Genomic DNA, 16,641 nt, shown 5'->3' on the forward strand with positions numbered 1-16,641 from the left:
GAATCCCATCTTTCTTGATTCAAAACTTTCATACAAAGCGCATACAAAAATCTCAGTTCTCCAAATACGCGAGAATGCAAAATACTATACAGAAACAAAGCATTGCTAACACCTGAATTCACCCACATTTAAACAGTCCATCTTTCACCAGGATAACTACGGAATGAGGATTACAGGATTCCTGGTCTACTTCCCTGTCATTACCCATGCTGCCCTGGGGGCATGTTGTGAATGGGAACCTGCAAACTTCAAAACAGATAGGAGAGTGCCAAGAGAGCACAATGCTAATTATCATTCCGTGTACATGGAAACTCTGAGACAACACATGAAACAAGTGTAGCATAATGCTGGCAGAACAACATCAGAATATACACCGTGTGCATGAAAGGGATGCTTCATAATAAACAAAGGTAACGCATAGGTTGACAAAGATGCTAGTCAGTGCTTGCGTATTTGAAACCTATAGCACTACAGCTACCTGAGACCGCTATGCTGTTAAAATGATGCTCCGTTTCACACACACACACACACACACACACACACTCGAACTTCTCACCTGCGATTAAAGGGCAGTGTGCTATCCAAACACACCAAGTAGCACTCAAACAGCAGCAGCTCAGCAGTGTAAACCAGTATGACCATAAATGTCCACTCTAGTACGCATTTAATGGCCAATGCAGCATTAAACACACTCTAAATCAATAGAAACAAATGGTGACCGACTGAGGCCATCCATCAGACAAGGGTAGTGGGGCGAATACACACCCACACCCTTATAAACACTCATACTGACAATGAACCTCAACTGCCGCACGTTGAAGTCCCTCCAGGAGTTTACGGTCTGCAGATAAACCGTTCATTCATCCCTCAAACATGAGTTGCTCATGATGTCCGCCCTAGGCTAGTGATTTATGCCATAGTAAAACAATGACTGATACCCGAGATGTAATCCCCCCCCCCCCTTTTTTATCTCCATTCCCAGCCAGATAAGAACACTTACGGTGCAGGTGCTCGGAAGCATAGTAATAGACATCCTCGTAGCCCTCATGATAATCCTCTTCCGGACGGTACTTTTTGCCCTTGCGTCTCCTGGACCTCCGGATCTGTTTCACAAAGCCAAGGAAGCGCTCCATGCCTGCCCACCGCGTGCAGTCCCACTGATACAGACGCAGACCACCGCACTCAGCCAGCGTGCATGTGTGTGAAGGTGTGCGTTCTGTTTCACAAAGAGCGCGGCTCTGAAAGATCTCAGAGAGAGAAAGAGAAAGAGCGAGGCAGAGGCGGAGAAGAAGAGAAGGAGGGGTGCGGGGGGAAGCGGCGGATCACAGTCAGCTGGAGAGGATGGGTCAAATATCAGTCTTCTCCGGTGCACCCGTCTCCTTTAAGAAACCCGTGTGTAGAAGGGACCTCAGTTGAATAGGTCTTTGTGCATGCTTGCATGCACGTGTAGGTAAGGAAGAGTGTGCACAGGCTAAGAACAAGAGAGAGAGAGCAAGGGTGGGGGAAAACACACAGGGAAGTGAGAAAAACACAAAGTTCAAAGGAACTGGAATCCTTAGGCTATGACAGTCTCATTCCAGAGTGGGAACGGGGCGGGGGTTTCGTCTGCCTTTAAAATAAGCATGAGTGTTTATCTGCGTAAGTATCAACAAAGCAATGGTGCACCAGCGGGGTGTGGATAGATACCCTTGAGGGGCTCTCCTGAAATTTCCTTGTGATAATTTCACAAGACGGAAGGGGCACTGTGGTCACGTGTATCTGGCGTGGTACTGACAAAAAGCTGAGAGGATTACAACACTCTCTAATTCACCGCCAACACCAGCCTAGCCAACCGGTGCTGCCTGGATCAGTGGCTAATAGCATTAATGGGGCTAGAGGATTTGTTAATTGAGCAGTTGGCCAACAATGACACCCAAGTGCGTGTCAGTAACTCATTCATTTAGTGGGAGGTGTGTGCCATGTCACCCCAGGGCGATAACAGAACTCCCAAGAGACGCCCATTGCCATTGTGGGATGTCATTTTACTGCCTTGACATTGGGAAAAATTGTCATTGTCATTAGGTTGTTCCAACCTAACTGTATTTTACTCCTAGTAGTGGAGATGGACAATCTCATCAAAAACACCCTCTGAGTCTTCACCCTATAGATTCACTCGGTTTATCTCATCGTGATTGGATGGCTGAGCTAGATCACTGTGGTCTAAAACACATCATGTGAGAATAAAAGCTTTCAAAGAAGGCTCACTCGTCATACGTGAGTGTCTTTTCTGTGGTGTTGAGCCTGTTCTTTGTGCGACGCGGCAGGGGGCTTTCTTTGTCTGAGGTTTGTCTCATGAAAAGCACGTCGTAGGAGGTTAAATCCCACCCCTCTGGATTACTCTTTTTTTTTTTTTTTTCTTTGTGATGTGATTTTCATTTAGCAGTTGTGACTATGTTTTCACACGTTAAGGTTAACATATGCATGATTTGGTTTGTCTCTGTGGTTCTGTTAGGAAAGAAAGAAAGGAGCAAAGGAGGGTCTGAACTAGCGGCAAACATCTGGTCTTGACATAACCTAAATATGAGTATCATTGCTACTACCACTACCACTATTATATTATATTATATTGACAGCCCATTTGCAGTTTTACTAGAGCTTGCTGAATGACTCTCAAAAATCCTCAAAGACTGTCAAAACAGTCTATTTTTAGAAGAGGCTGTCAAAAATAATTTCACAAATTAGAATAAGGTCCATACAGATAGGATCTAAAGTTCCCATCAAATAGGACATTGCCTCTCTGATTATCTACTGATGAGCAAACACATGCTTTCTCATCAGGGGATGATGCATCCTGGGAATTCACAGCTCACAATTTGAAGACCCAGACTTGTTTATCCAATCTGTCTGCCACCTGAGGCAATCAATGCACATTCAACAGATTCGTTATTGTTTCAGGAAATACAAAAATCCAGACGCAATCTAGCTAGCGGGTGCAGCTTTAATTAGCTATGTGGTCGCCATACCTGTAATTAGACATCCTGCGTCCTCAGCGGAAGACTGAGTTTGGATTCAGGGCAGCTGCTCTTTGCAAAACTGCAGAACAGAGGCAGTATTCTCTAGCAGGGTGACTACCCAGTATGAATCAGCACGAGGAGAGTTCCTTTACAAAATAATCCTCTGCTTTTTTGGAGAAGTGAGATTCACAATGCAGTAACTACTATTATTCATGAGTAAGCGCACTGTAATTAGGACTATGACTAGGAGATGGTATAATCAGGACTAATTCACTACATTTCATAATATTCCATCTGGTACTTTGGAGTAAGAGCTGTAACGTGAAGCGTCAAGCAGTAATAATGTTGTGATGGTTTGCGCTTGTATGATATGAGAATTGTGGCAGTGTTCCAGGTGTGAGTCTCTCCTGAGATTGTTTTCAGATAAACCACTGCAGTAAAAGCCAGTTTTAAACACTGAGCCTGTGCCAAGCTTTTAGCGTCTCTGCACCTAGTCAGAGCTAAGCATTTGCTGCAGTCACTCTTTCTCCTGTCCAGCTCACAAACCCAAAATATAACTTTGTGTCTTATTTCTGCTTTGGCTCAATTCCATTTGTATGGTAAATGCTGCGGTAGGTGCAGAGCTGGAACAGGAGTCATTTTTAATAGCTGCATGATGACTTTCCTTAAAGGAACAGTTCACCCACAAATAAAAAATAACAATTTTTTTTTTTTACGTCATGTTCAAACTGTTTTGTTCCAGCTTTGTTATTTTGTTTATGAATTGATTTTTGTAAACAAATAATTCTTCTGAATCATAATAAAATGGTTTATTCACAAAACTGATTTGATTAAATGAAAGTAAGCAGTGAATATTTTCTTACCCAAACCTGAAAATTCTTTTAGTAATTACTCACCCACACATCGTTCCAACCCCGCGAGACCTTTGTTCATCTTCGAAACATAAATTAAGATGACTATTTTTGATGACTATTTTAACAGTGTTCTTCCTTTCTGTGTCTTGAACGTGGCAGTAGCGTTGCTGTCTATACATGATAAGAAAGCTCTTGGATTACATCAGAAATATCTTACTCAGTATTCCAAATGAAGGTTTTATGGATTTGGAACCTTGAAGACTTCAAACTATTATGCGTTCAATTTTATGGTGCTATTAGGAAAGTCCTCATTTATGTCATCCAAAAAAACCAGTGCAGTCCTAATATGCGAGTAAGAGTAAGTGATGACAGTTTTTTCATTGTTAAAATTGAACTAGGCCTACTTCAGCAGTAAAAGACAGGCTGAAAGTAAGACTGCAAGTGTGTTTGTGTATGTGTGTGTGTGCGTGTGTGTATGAGCAATCCAGGCAGAACGTCTTAAAATCCTCACTTGCGCATCCATTTGAGCGTGAACTGCCTGAGGCTTTTTCTGGAACCAGGACTGTGCCAGTTTGTTGCAATATGGTAGCTCCTCTTTAGAAGCAAGTCCATTGCCTGGGTAAAAAAAAAGGCTGTCCAGACACTACATCTGCTATGAGCAAATGCTTCAGACGGTTGAAACAGCCTCTCAGTAGAGACATGAGGATGCTGACAGGTTAAACGGTTGTGTTTTCACAGTTATTTGAACTCAGGCATTGAGAAGTCGTACAGAATTGCTGAGTCAAGTGTTTTACACCTTCACAAACAAACCAACCCACACAAACGTAAATTCAGCCTTCTTGAATGTTCCAACCTCTTTCCCGGTGCCCACAGTCTCTCCCTCTCACGGTTGAATGAAGCTCTCCCTTTACTAATTTATCACATCTGCAAGGTCTACATTTGTTCTGCCCTTAGCAAGTTCCACAAAGTAAGTCTATTTTCATCCCTTCTGCTCTAGACTCTTCCTCATTCAGTTCTGCTTAGAGTGAAGAAACCTACACTGAACCTGATGACTAGCACCTGGAAGGTTGCAGATTCCAGTTTCTATCCTCACAGGGAGCCTATGAGCAAGATATTTAACTCCAAGTTGCATCAGGGGAGAGTTATTATAGCAAAAAGTTAATTTTGTATGTTTATGGTGACATAAAGCGTGTGTGGCAGCGGCAGGTGAACTTAGTAAATGTATCCATTATTAAAATGTATTACGAGCCATAATACTGCACTTTATTATTTTCAATTTTCAACATTATATAATTCTAATAACTCAACTAATACTAACATTACTAATACTATTAGTTACAAATAATAGCGGGATAATATCTAGTTTTATTCTTGGTATCTCTTTAGTCTTGGTATCTGTTAAACAGCAGTAAAACTTTATGAATGTCTCTTCTGGTGTCAGATTAAGGTAGATAGCAATGCTACTTACTCATCCATAGTGTTCTGAAAGCCTACTTCTCAATTTTCCATTATGACAGGCCTGATGGGCTCTTATTACAAGAACAGCAGCATTTTAGAGTGCAGGTCTGAGCATGGATCAGCTAATTAAAGGGTTTAAAGGTCGAGCTTAAATGCTGTCCAAGAAACATTCCAAGAACTCCACTGAAAACTGACTTGCGTCAATTCCATTCTAAGCCTCCCGTCAACATGAGATTAGGGAGAACCAGACAATGGTTGATTCTTTCAGATCGAGATGATGGGGAGACCCAGAGGCGATCTGCCATCAAAACAAGCTCACCAAATATCTCTGATTGAAGGGAGCTATCGCAAGGCTGTCATAAGAAGCCAGTGTCAGAATGACACAAATAAAAAAAAAAAAAAAGAGTGCAAGAAAGAAACAAGGATGAAAGTATGCATCTTTAAGCATAGTACTGGTGTCAGATGAGGGCAGAAGAAGAAAGATCGAAGGATTTACTCGTTCACGCCCGCCCTCTGATTCATTTCACGCCCAGGCGGTTAATGTTAGCCAAAGCCTTATGGGCCGACACTGGCCTTCATGCAACCTTAAAAAGCAATGGGCAGAAAAAACCTGTGACCTTCCCACCCTCTAAAGGGAGTTCTCTAGCAATGTAAGAGCAGAGGCAGAAAAATATCCTTAAATCATTTAAATTCAACTGTGGGTCTCCCCTTTTCATGCATGGAAGGTTAAATAGACAATCAAGATAATTATGTATTAGATTAACAGAGCACTGAAAGGCCAATAAAGTAACATATGTTTAACAAACGATATGTACATGGGAAATAATTGTCTAATTCTGCACTTTATAAGAGGTTCAGCTCAGCGTCTTGCGAATTACTTTTGAAACATGACTTTTGACAACGTACATGAAATATTCCCAGACAGATCAATATCAAATAAAAATCCAAATGAAACTGTCAATAGTTTCAGAATCAAATCAGAAAAATCAATGACAATAAAAAGCAGTCACACTGCCTGTAGAGACTAAGAGAGCCAAATATATCCAGTAAACAGCGTTGGATGCATTTCATAGTGGGAATCCTTTTATTGATAGCAGTCACGTGACAGGCATTCACTGTAGAAACTCATTTTAAAGATGTATGTGGAAAAGAAGCTGAGAGGGAGCACGCAGATGGTGACGACTCTGAATAAAACATGAGCGGAGAGTGACACAGACTGCTAAAAATCACATTCGGATCAGAGCACAGATTCGGCATGTCACAAACAGCATTTCCAAAAGCAAAGACGTCAAGTGAAAAGTGTCCAAATCCTGCTTGGGACATCTCGGTTGACCCAGGCTGACCTTGGGACGCCAGTTTTGTCCCCTGAAGCAGTCAACCTTTTCAACTGCCATCAAACAACTGCCAGTATTGTGCTATAACTGTGAGCGTGTGTACTTCTACAACACATCCTGTAGGCACTCTCATTCCCTAGGCACCCCCTTATGTGTCATTCCTGACAGAGAGAGAAATCTTCCGGCAGGCTTGACAGACATGTCCACATTATTAATGTACGTGACATGACTTCAAATGGATTTGATTGTTTTCCTCTGCCTGTCAGTGACAACACAAAAGTCAGCTTGGTATTTGGCACTTTCAATGGCTAAAAAAAAAAAAAAAAAAGGAGCCATTCCTACGGGGTGCATTTTTTTTTTTTTGGAATAGTCTGCCTTGAAGGGTATTTTTAGAAATTGGCCTAAGATAGCTTCTTATCCCTGCCTTTAAAGGTCTGCAAACTGTCAAGTGTGTTGCATATGTGTTATAAATAAACTTGTTAAATACAAAACGAGTGAAATATAGTGCAACTGAATGAAACAATTATGTGAACAGCCCCTCACGCAACAAAAAAAAAATGAAGGTAAACAAATGTTTGTGATCTGAGCATTATTATTTAAATTGACCAATTTTTGCAGTGTCCTCGCGAGGAACCTTCTGTATGACAGATGATTCTGTATAATGCTGGATTGAATAAACACGCTCTCCGTTGTTCATTAACTAACAACCCTCTCTCGCAGCAGACGCGAAGTGCTCCACAACAGACAGAGGCGTCTGATTAACAGCGTTTTATTGTGCATGAAGCCTCCTCGAGCTCTCTGGGAAAGACTCCAACAGCCAAAAGTGCCAATTTGTTGACTGACAGTTAACATTTCCTCCCATTCATAGCCTGAACTGTCATCACAACCCATACGTAGATGCATTTTTGTAGGCCATGTCTCAAATGAGAAGTGTGACACTCTCAGACAGTCTATATTTCTGAAAGTTGAACATCAAATCACCAAAAGGACATTTTACTGTACTGGTTGCAATACTGGTACTTTTAAGCGTAATAGTGCTTTTATGATACTGTTTATCATTTATATATATATATATATCCACTTGGTGACATTATACGCAAGCATGGACGTCAGTTCCTTTGCCAATGCTGGTGACATTCAAACTGACCTAAACTCCAGCTCTGACTCACTCACTGCACGCATCAGGGATATCAAGCATTGCATGCCCTTGAATTGCCTTAAACTAAATAATAACAAAATTGAAATATTGACTGGCTCTGCTACCTCAGTCAAGAGGATGGACCAGTCCTTTGAAATTGATAATTAATTCTAATCCATCACATCACGCTTGGATTATTGTAATGCTCTATTTCTTGGTCTTCCTAAAAAAACTTTTCGCAAGGTTACAGTATATTTAAAACTCACCAGCAACAGTTCTCACCTCCACTAGGTGTTCTGCTCACATCACTCCTCCACTGCACGATCTTCACTGACTACAAGTGGCATCTCACATTCATTTTAAGATTTTACTAACATTCAAGGCACTAAATGGTACTGCGCCTTGAAATCTTTTTGACATACTTTACCCCTACTCTCCCAGTCCCTCTGATAATCTGAGCTAGGTCTTTTGTCTGTCTACTGTAGGTGGTAGGTCATTTGGCGTTAATGCTGCTAAATTATGGAATGCACTACCCCTGTGCAATGATAAACTCATATCTATTTTCAGTTTTCTATTTTCAACTTTAAAGGAATAGTTCACCTAAAATAAGACAATTTTGTCATTAAACTTAATGTCATCCAAAACTTAAAATACCTTTGTTTGTCTTTGGAACACAAATTAGGATATTTTAGATGACATCCCACAATTTTCTGACCCTCCAAGTACAGCAAAGGAAGTATCATCTACTATCATGGACATTTATCAAATTCTGATGTGGAAGAGGAGAAATTGTTGAATACAGTTATATATTAGTTTTCTTTGCAAACAAAAAGTATTCTCTTAGCTTCACGAAATTAAGGTTGAACCACTGATTTCACATGGACTATTTTAACAATATATTTACTACCTTTCTGGGACTTGAATGTGGTAGCTCTGTTGCACTCTATGCAAGCTCTCAGAAATCTGTCCGAACTGTGTTCTGAAGAAAGACCAATATCTTAGAGGTTTGGAAAGACACGAGGGTGAGTAATTCATTGATAAATAAAAATTTTTGGGTGAACTATAACTTTTTAAATAGTGGAAAATAAAATTTCCATCCTTAAAAAAAAACTAAAATTAAAACTATTTTTTTAAATTAGCAAATCAAATAAATAAAATAGCAAGCAAGCATGCATAGTTAAAAATCAACTTTTTTTTTTTTTACTTAAAATAACATGAAATATCTTTTAACATGTCTTTTGTTACTTGTGTCTTTCGCCTCAGTGGCTATAAAGGAGAGCATAACCGTCTAGACACCTGCCTGCTTTTTTCAGACAGCACTACTACAATAAAAGCATCACATGACTTATATATAAACCCAGCATAGGCAGTAGCATCTCTCCCTTGGGATAGATGCTGTCATCTCCAAGACATTAAGTCTTCACGTGGGACACAGTTTTTGTATCCTGAGGAATGCCTATGTGACGCGATGCCCTGTAGGCCACTAGTTTGATCTGCCGCAGTAAACACAATCATTCCGCTGTCTGAGGAGCACCGCCATCGCCAAGATCTGTCTTCAGCTGTTGCGCCAATATATCGATTGGACATAACCTGCCTAATGGAGTGTGATGCGGCTCAAGCGCCACTGGGGAATAAGAAAAATTACAAGCACCTCAGATGTCTCTTGATTTTGTGTTAAATTAAAACCACATAGCGATGCTACATTTCATCTGCTTTTTTCCGATGTTCATCATGAAGATATAGAAGATTTGAAGATGTAAATGCGATGATGTGGCAGAATATAAATTGACACCGCTGCAGGCATCTGTTCGGTGTGAAGAGGGAAAGATAACACCTCTGCTGCTGTTGGGTCTAAAAATATATGTTCATGATCATAATAGACCTCTTGATAGTTCATGTTATTGTACCACGTACTTGTAGATGAATACAGGGGCCTATAGCAAGTGACAAACCAGTGTGACGATGTGACGAGATAAGTGTTTAAATAGGTAAACAATATGCAGCATACAGCTTCTCACAGGGGAAAACTGTTGCTTTGCTCTGTGGAAAACAATTAAAAACGTCTCAGTCCGTACTAAGAAAGTCACAGGAGTACAGTGACGTTTTATTGACTTTCATTGTCTGTGTCTGTGTGTTCTGCAGAAGAATGAAAGCCATACTTGTTGGAAAGACATTTTTGGGGGTTTAATTAGCATGTCATTGCATTAAACAATTCTACAAACAAGGATTCTTGGACATCAAAAAGAAACACTTTCCTAGCCTGTTCATTACCTCAGCTTTTGAACAATAGAGCTGTAGATGCTCATTGTTTTAACAATGTTTATTGAACAAGCTTTTGTTTAAGCATACTAGGACACTTTAAGAAAAAAATTCAGCCTATAATTAGTTGAATTATAAACTGATTATGCTGAGGGGGGACTTTTAAAAATAAATTGCGCCCAATGATTCATCTAAGTTACTTAAAGAATTATCAAAATTAGGTAAGAGCTTAAACCCAATCTAAAAAATCTGTATGCAGTCTTCACAGATTGTTCAGCATCCTAATGTGTGTTCGGTTTGTACGAGAGTACAGGTTCTGTACAGGTTGTGAATAAAATGGAACAATCTCAGCTTTAGAATGACATGCTGCTCTTTACTTTTAACTTGGGATCCCACTTCCAATACAGTTCAAAGATTCCTATTAACTGCAGCCGAGCAAAGCTGTTCTTACAATCAATTAAGGTGCAAGGAACTCATCCAAGACATTTTCCTAGATTTAGCATGCTGGTGGACGTTCCATAAATGTCATTTCAGTCTTTGAAATAGAACTGAGCAGATTTCCAACCAGTTCAGATCAGGTGCATTGGCCGTGAAAAACGGCACGCATGATTGGCTTGGCAGTCCTGTGGACACAACAGGAAAGTGTTTGCCAAATGCACACACTCCGAGCAAGCTAAAAGCTGTGATAACAAATAGAATCAGTGCATACTTTTTATTTATTTATTTATTTTTTCCCCCAAGTCAAATTTGATTCTAATCCTTTTTAAGCCATGAAATGAACCAACTGATGCGAGGTGAACGCTGTGTCTGTCAATCTGTAGAATAGCCATTTTTCCACCAAACTGTGATAGTGCTCCCAGGACAAGAGTCTGTCTGAATATTGCTGATCAGCTTATAAGAGGCTATTTAATGACAGATTCAACTGTGACAGCTTACAACGGGGCACCATGCTCTTTTACAGTATGTGTGATCAAAAACTCACTACTTTCCCTGAGCAATACCAGTAGAAAAGCTCAACGGTGATTTTGAAACCGAGACTTTAATGTATGTTTCTACGTATAAAAAGAAACAAAGCCTCCCTGTCAAAACTAGCGTCACAACAGATGACAAAAGTGCTAATTCATAAAATGGCAGCAAGGACATTATAAAAGACCCAGTCAATGAAACATCACAGGCCTTGTATTGATGAGCACTATGCTGAGATAACCTTGAAATCTTCGAGGATAAAAAAAAAAAAAACAGAAAGCCATTTCAGGTGACTTGCATCAGGCTGCATTAGAGAAACTTTATCACTGGCATCTAGACATTGACTGAAATACATCTAACAGGGCAGGAGTCCCTGAGAATAAAAGTCAAAACGGTTTAGTGTACAAGCCTCTTCAACTTGGCAAAGAGGAAATACTGCATAGATCAATTCACACTGCCAAATATTTCCATCCCGTTCCCAACGGATCATATATTAGAGCTTATAATTGCTCACTTGTTTCCTTACTCAGCTGGCTCTGATTTTTAACACTTCAGAAACTAGCTTTCAATATGCCAAAGTCAGCTGGACGCCGCGAGTCAGACAGCATCATTTTAACACTTACAGATATGGAAGGCAAAATCTTCTGAGATCATGAATAAATCACACAGTGGACAAAAAAAAGTGAAATGCTGTGAAATCTATGAAAAGACTGTACACACGACTGGTGGACATGGCGAAGCCGGTTACCCAACTAAATCTTGCTGGTTAAGGTAGATAAGCAGCAGTGTGATGGCATTTAGTATGAATGAGCATAAGCAAGGTGCATTTCAGATAAAGCCTGTTGGAATCAGCCAGGCTGGAAAGCGATACACCAGCAAAGAAAGAGCAATTTGCTCCTTTTATGGTTCCAAGTACACTGAACAAATCAGGAGCTGCGTATTACTGCAGCAGTATGCAATCATACCTCAGACACTCGAGTCTGGCCAATGCCGCAGACTTTTGAGAGGCTGGAAATGAAATGGAGAGAAGAGAGAGATTGAAATATATGTGTTCCGTGGGATCTGAAAGAAAAATACACTTCAAAAAAATAAGACAAATATCATAAAAGAACATTCTTTTAGACATAATACTCAGCTTTATCGAACACTGATACAGCTTCAGTGGACAGAAGCAAAAAAAAAAATAGCAAAGATGTCTGTGTGTAGTAGACAGGTTGTTAAAACAACAGGTTGATGCAGTTCAAATAGTCATCTTGGATAAAACGTGCATGCTATTAAAGTACTCTGAACTCAGTTAATTATTACTATTATTGTTATTATTGCTGTAAAATAAGTAATACATTTAGAAAATACAATATAAACGATACTTTATTGCAATTTAAGTGCATGATACATACTAATGCATTTTACACCATTGCTGTGTATAATTAATTTTTAGTTCGAAGAAAAAAAAAATGGCCACGAGGTGCGTTTACTGTATATTTATCTCTAAATTTGAATATCTTACATAATTCATATGATTTTGCTTAAATGCATGTTTTAGGGCTGTTTACATTAATTCACTTAAAAACAAGACAAACATAATGATTCGGAAAATTGTTTGTAGCAGTTTACCTCTGCCCCAGAAACCTCTCCTGCATCTTTCCATTTAAATCAATGCCCTGTCTCTGTTCACCCCATGAGGCCTTTAAAATAACACCTTGAAAATGGCTCAAAAAATATGCCGAATGACAGAACGTGTTATTAACCCAGAGAGCGAAGTCATATAACTACTCCGTGGGTGGGAAAAATACCACCCACAGGAATTTTTATGATATTTAAGATGTAAATATACTTCGATTCATGCCACACAGTGCCATAAGGTGATACGATTGGGTAGTGAAGAATGAATATTTATGAGAAAATAGTGTTCATAGAGAAAAGGAGACGCAAGAAAGCATAAATATACCATGTTTGTCTGTGATCATATCTCCTCTACCATGAAAATGCCATATACAGTAACTAAAACAAAATAAACTGTATGTACATTATAATAATATATATTATAATCACATCATAACATAAAAGCACTGTCAAATTGTTATTATTACAATCATTTTGTGATAATGACCTTAGAAACACAATACTATTAAGCAAATATTGAATGAATTCTCAAACGAGTTCAAATATGATACTGCTCAGAGAACAAATATACAATTATATGGTATCACTACTATATATACAGATATCTCTAGTCAGCAGTTTACATGCTAGCTATACAATAATGCAATCTGTTAGACACATTAGAGGCCTAGAAATGTCACAGTAGGTGACAAGCGTCCTAAAAGCACAAACGGGCATTAAGGGTTTAAAGGGAGCCGTTAAAAGGCCAACGGAGGCTGAGCCAGAAGCCGTTGGAGGTTTAAGTGAGTTTTTCTTGTGTTAAACGTTGCGCTCCAGGTCTCCCTGCACATGCTAGGCTGGCGGAGTCATCTTTAACCTTGTAGTTGACCCTTCGCTGGCAGGAGATGAGAAGAGGAGCCTCTCTCTGTAGGTCAGTGTGTAACACATGACTCCCTGAAGAGTCTAATGTCCTCTAGGTTACTTCACACAGAGGTTCCGCAGCTCTGTAGGACCAGATAAGGTTGGATGTGCACAGTTTGTTCGTATCCGTGAGGATGTGAAACCTCGCTGGGATACAAAACAAGAAACCAGCTACTGGAGAGAATATCCTATTATGCGAAACCGGTCTCCAGCATAATTTTGGACAAGGTACTATGCATACTGCCAGTCAAAAGTCTGTACAAGCTGTTTCCCTAGCCAAATAAAAACATTTTTGTTTAAAGTTCTATGTTTAAATGCTTGCTTTTGTTGAAAAACAGAAATCGTGTATGGAGATGAAATTCCTATTTGGAATCTAGCTGGACCAGAAAAAAAAGAAAAAGGAAATCAAAATCAAGAAAAAAAAATTAACTAACTAACAAATAAATAAATAAAATGAAATACAAATATTTTTAAATAAAAAAAAATTTAAAAAAAATAAAAGTTCCTGGGCTGCTGGCGCATGAAAAGATTTGTTTGCAGTGACGGCCAATGAGTCTGGCAGGCATTTCCTCTTATCTGTGGCCACAGGTACGAACACGGGCAGCCGTAGGACAGGGGAAGCTGCTCTGCCTTGGAACATTTATCATTTTCTGAGATATGCTCTAGTGAACCCACTCTTATTGTTTGCCCAGTGGCCATAGCAGAAGGTTTGGTGTTCACTGAGGGGAAAAACATACAAACAATATGACATTTGGACAGACAGGAAAAATAGGCAAAATGAGAGCACATCAAGAAGAACGGGCCCCAGGTATCATCTCAGATGCCCTCGATATGCTTGAGACTATTATACTGACAAATCATAACAACACTTATTGCATTATTAACTCATTCTCATTAAAAATTAATTATCAGGTTTTGACAAACGCTCCGTAACAGAAACACAATAGCACCGTGTGGTCAGTAGCCTGAAGCTTAAATCTAAAAAGACATCTGTTCAACCCTTCAAACTTTGAAAGTTAAGAAGTTACATGAACAGACGAACACCCCTTTTTGTTTTGCAAATCACATGCATATTCATTTTCCTGTCAGAGAATAAGTAGTTACACATCGGTGCTCAAAGATGTATTTCTACTCGTTTCACTAAAGATAAATGCTTCAGTGTGTTTCTGTCTTTTTAGCAGCAGCACAATAGCCAGGTTTTCATACATGTATAATTATGTGAGTTTCGGGATATATTTGGGATGTACATAATTATGACTGCAAGATGTACATCAAAGAGTCATGTGACTTTACCAATAAACCAATCGGGTCAGTGACAGTCTAGTAACAGGAAACTGAATAGAGTGTTTCACAAATAGTTTACGAATATTACGACTGTGATAAATAATCAGCAATCAACAAACAACTAAATGCTACATGTCTAATGCACCGTGTTAAAAATGGATAGTCGTCTTAAGATGTCTTAAAGATTACAATTAACATTGTAATTAACCACTTAAGTTCAAGCTCATTTAAAGCATGTCAGATGACAGCAAAGGTATTCCAACTGTCAAAACAGGGCAAATGTTTTTTCATATGTTCCAGGGCAAAAATTCTTACTATTGTGTGGTATATAGTGCATTTACTTTTTTCTTGCATTTTGCATTTATTTTTGCAATAAATGGGTATGTTATTGAACTACATCCAGGGCTTTGTGTTGACCTACTCCGCACATTCATACAGCTGCAGCTCCACGCTGACAGAAGAGCCACATGGGAAGCCAGTTACTATAAACCCCCTCCCCCTCCAGCACTCCCATCCTCCATCTCAGATTCACACACAACGAGAACGAGGACCCCAGCATCAGCACTAGACAGTCGCACGCCCTACTTACGGATTCAAAACACACGCACACACAGACACACACGCAATGTCCATATTATCATATTACATGTTCTGCCTCAGCAGCCTGGTATATGAAGCATCTCGGCCACATGCTGAGCCGTATGACTTGGAGGTGGTTACTGTACAAAGATCGCTGGGATCATGATTTGTTTGGCACACGTAAGTGCCATGGCAAATTACGGCACAGAATGAGACACAGTGTGACAAATGCCTTTTAACAGGATTACTACATTTCACTGTGACATGTGCTCCAGCTGTTGAAGACAGGTGTCTCTAGTTCATACAGGTGGATTACAAACATCAACACTCAACCTCTGATCTCTTTTAAAAGCCATGAAAAACTGTTTTCTTACAGGCTCATACAGGCAGTACAGAGAGCTTTTTTTTGGGCAAGTTAGACTGCTACCACAAAATATTTGGATAAAAAATGGGTAATATACAGTATATAAAATTTTTTTTTGATAACCATCATAAGCAGAATATACTATGTTTGATAATAACATAAATCCATATTTAATTCCTGCAAAGTCACAAGAGGTCAAAAAGGTGACGACAGATTAAAGGAAAAAAAGACAACATATGCTTCACGTTAAAAAAAGCAACATTTTGGACAGTGCAACTCTCTTTTCATTGGTGTTCAATACCTTGTGAGCACTGGAATTTAATACACTGCTACACTCTTTTCACTGCAGAGGAAACATAAGCTGTATCTGAAGTGGCATTAGATGCATTATCTCCGTTTAGATGGCATTTAATTTGAATGAGATTGCTGGTAATTAATTCAAACGGCTGATTTGTTAAAAAAGACGAGGCAAGTGAATCATTGACACACTTGATTCACTGAAAACGTGGATTCATTCATAGTACCGAAACACCGGAGACAAAAAACAGTTCTGCTGTAGCTTGTATTGAAACTTAACTCGCAATTAAGAACATCACGAACTTCTGCACGGTGCTGCTTCAAATCAAACACACTTAGTTGTCGTGAACCGAGCCGTACGACATTCCCCCTGCCCACTCTCATTACATGCACTTAGTATCATAATAAAAATTTACTATGCATAATTACACGCAAAAAAACCCTAAACCAAACCAAAATCCTAACAATAACCATATAGTAAGTAAATGCAGTTAATTAATATTACTCACTCAGCACTTGACAGTAGAGCAAGGACAACTTAAAATAAAGAGTAAAAAATAATAAATACAATAGACACATATGAATGACTGTT

At 39.3% G+C, this 16,641-nt stretch overlaps 1 protein-coding gene across 8 annotated transcripts in view; it reads right to left on the bottom strand.

Annotated features, from left to right (window-relative positions):
• The window catches only part of grip1 (glutamate receptor interacting protein 1), a 226,115-nt gene that overhangs the window by 133,714 nt on the left and 75,760 nt on the right, over positions 1-16,641 (bottom strand). The window contains exon 1 of one of the 8 annotated variants that reach the window (XM_043236757.1): positions 1,001-1,327. The exons of 1 other annotated variant lie outside the window; for it this stretch is intronic. In XM_043236757.1, coding sequence (XP_043092692.1) covers positions 1,001-1,133 — 133 coding nt within the window. In that variant the 5' untranslated portion in view covers positions 1,134-1,327. Of the gene's footprint in view, positions 1-1,000; positions 1,328-16,641 lie in introns of those variants that run through there. 6 more of the 8 variants (XM_043236760.1, XM_043236758.1, XM_043236766.1 and 3 more) reach the window with 6 other exon arrangements.

This window comes from Puntigrus tetrazona, chromosome 4 (genome assembly GCF_018831695.1).
Source record: "Puntigrus tetrazona isolate hp1 chromosome 4, ASM1883169v1, whole genome shotgun sequence".
Classification (NCBI taxonomy): Eukaryota; Metazoa; Chordata; class Actinopteri; order Cypriniformes; family Cyprinidae; genus Puntigrus; species Puntigrus tetrazona.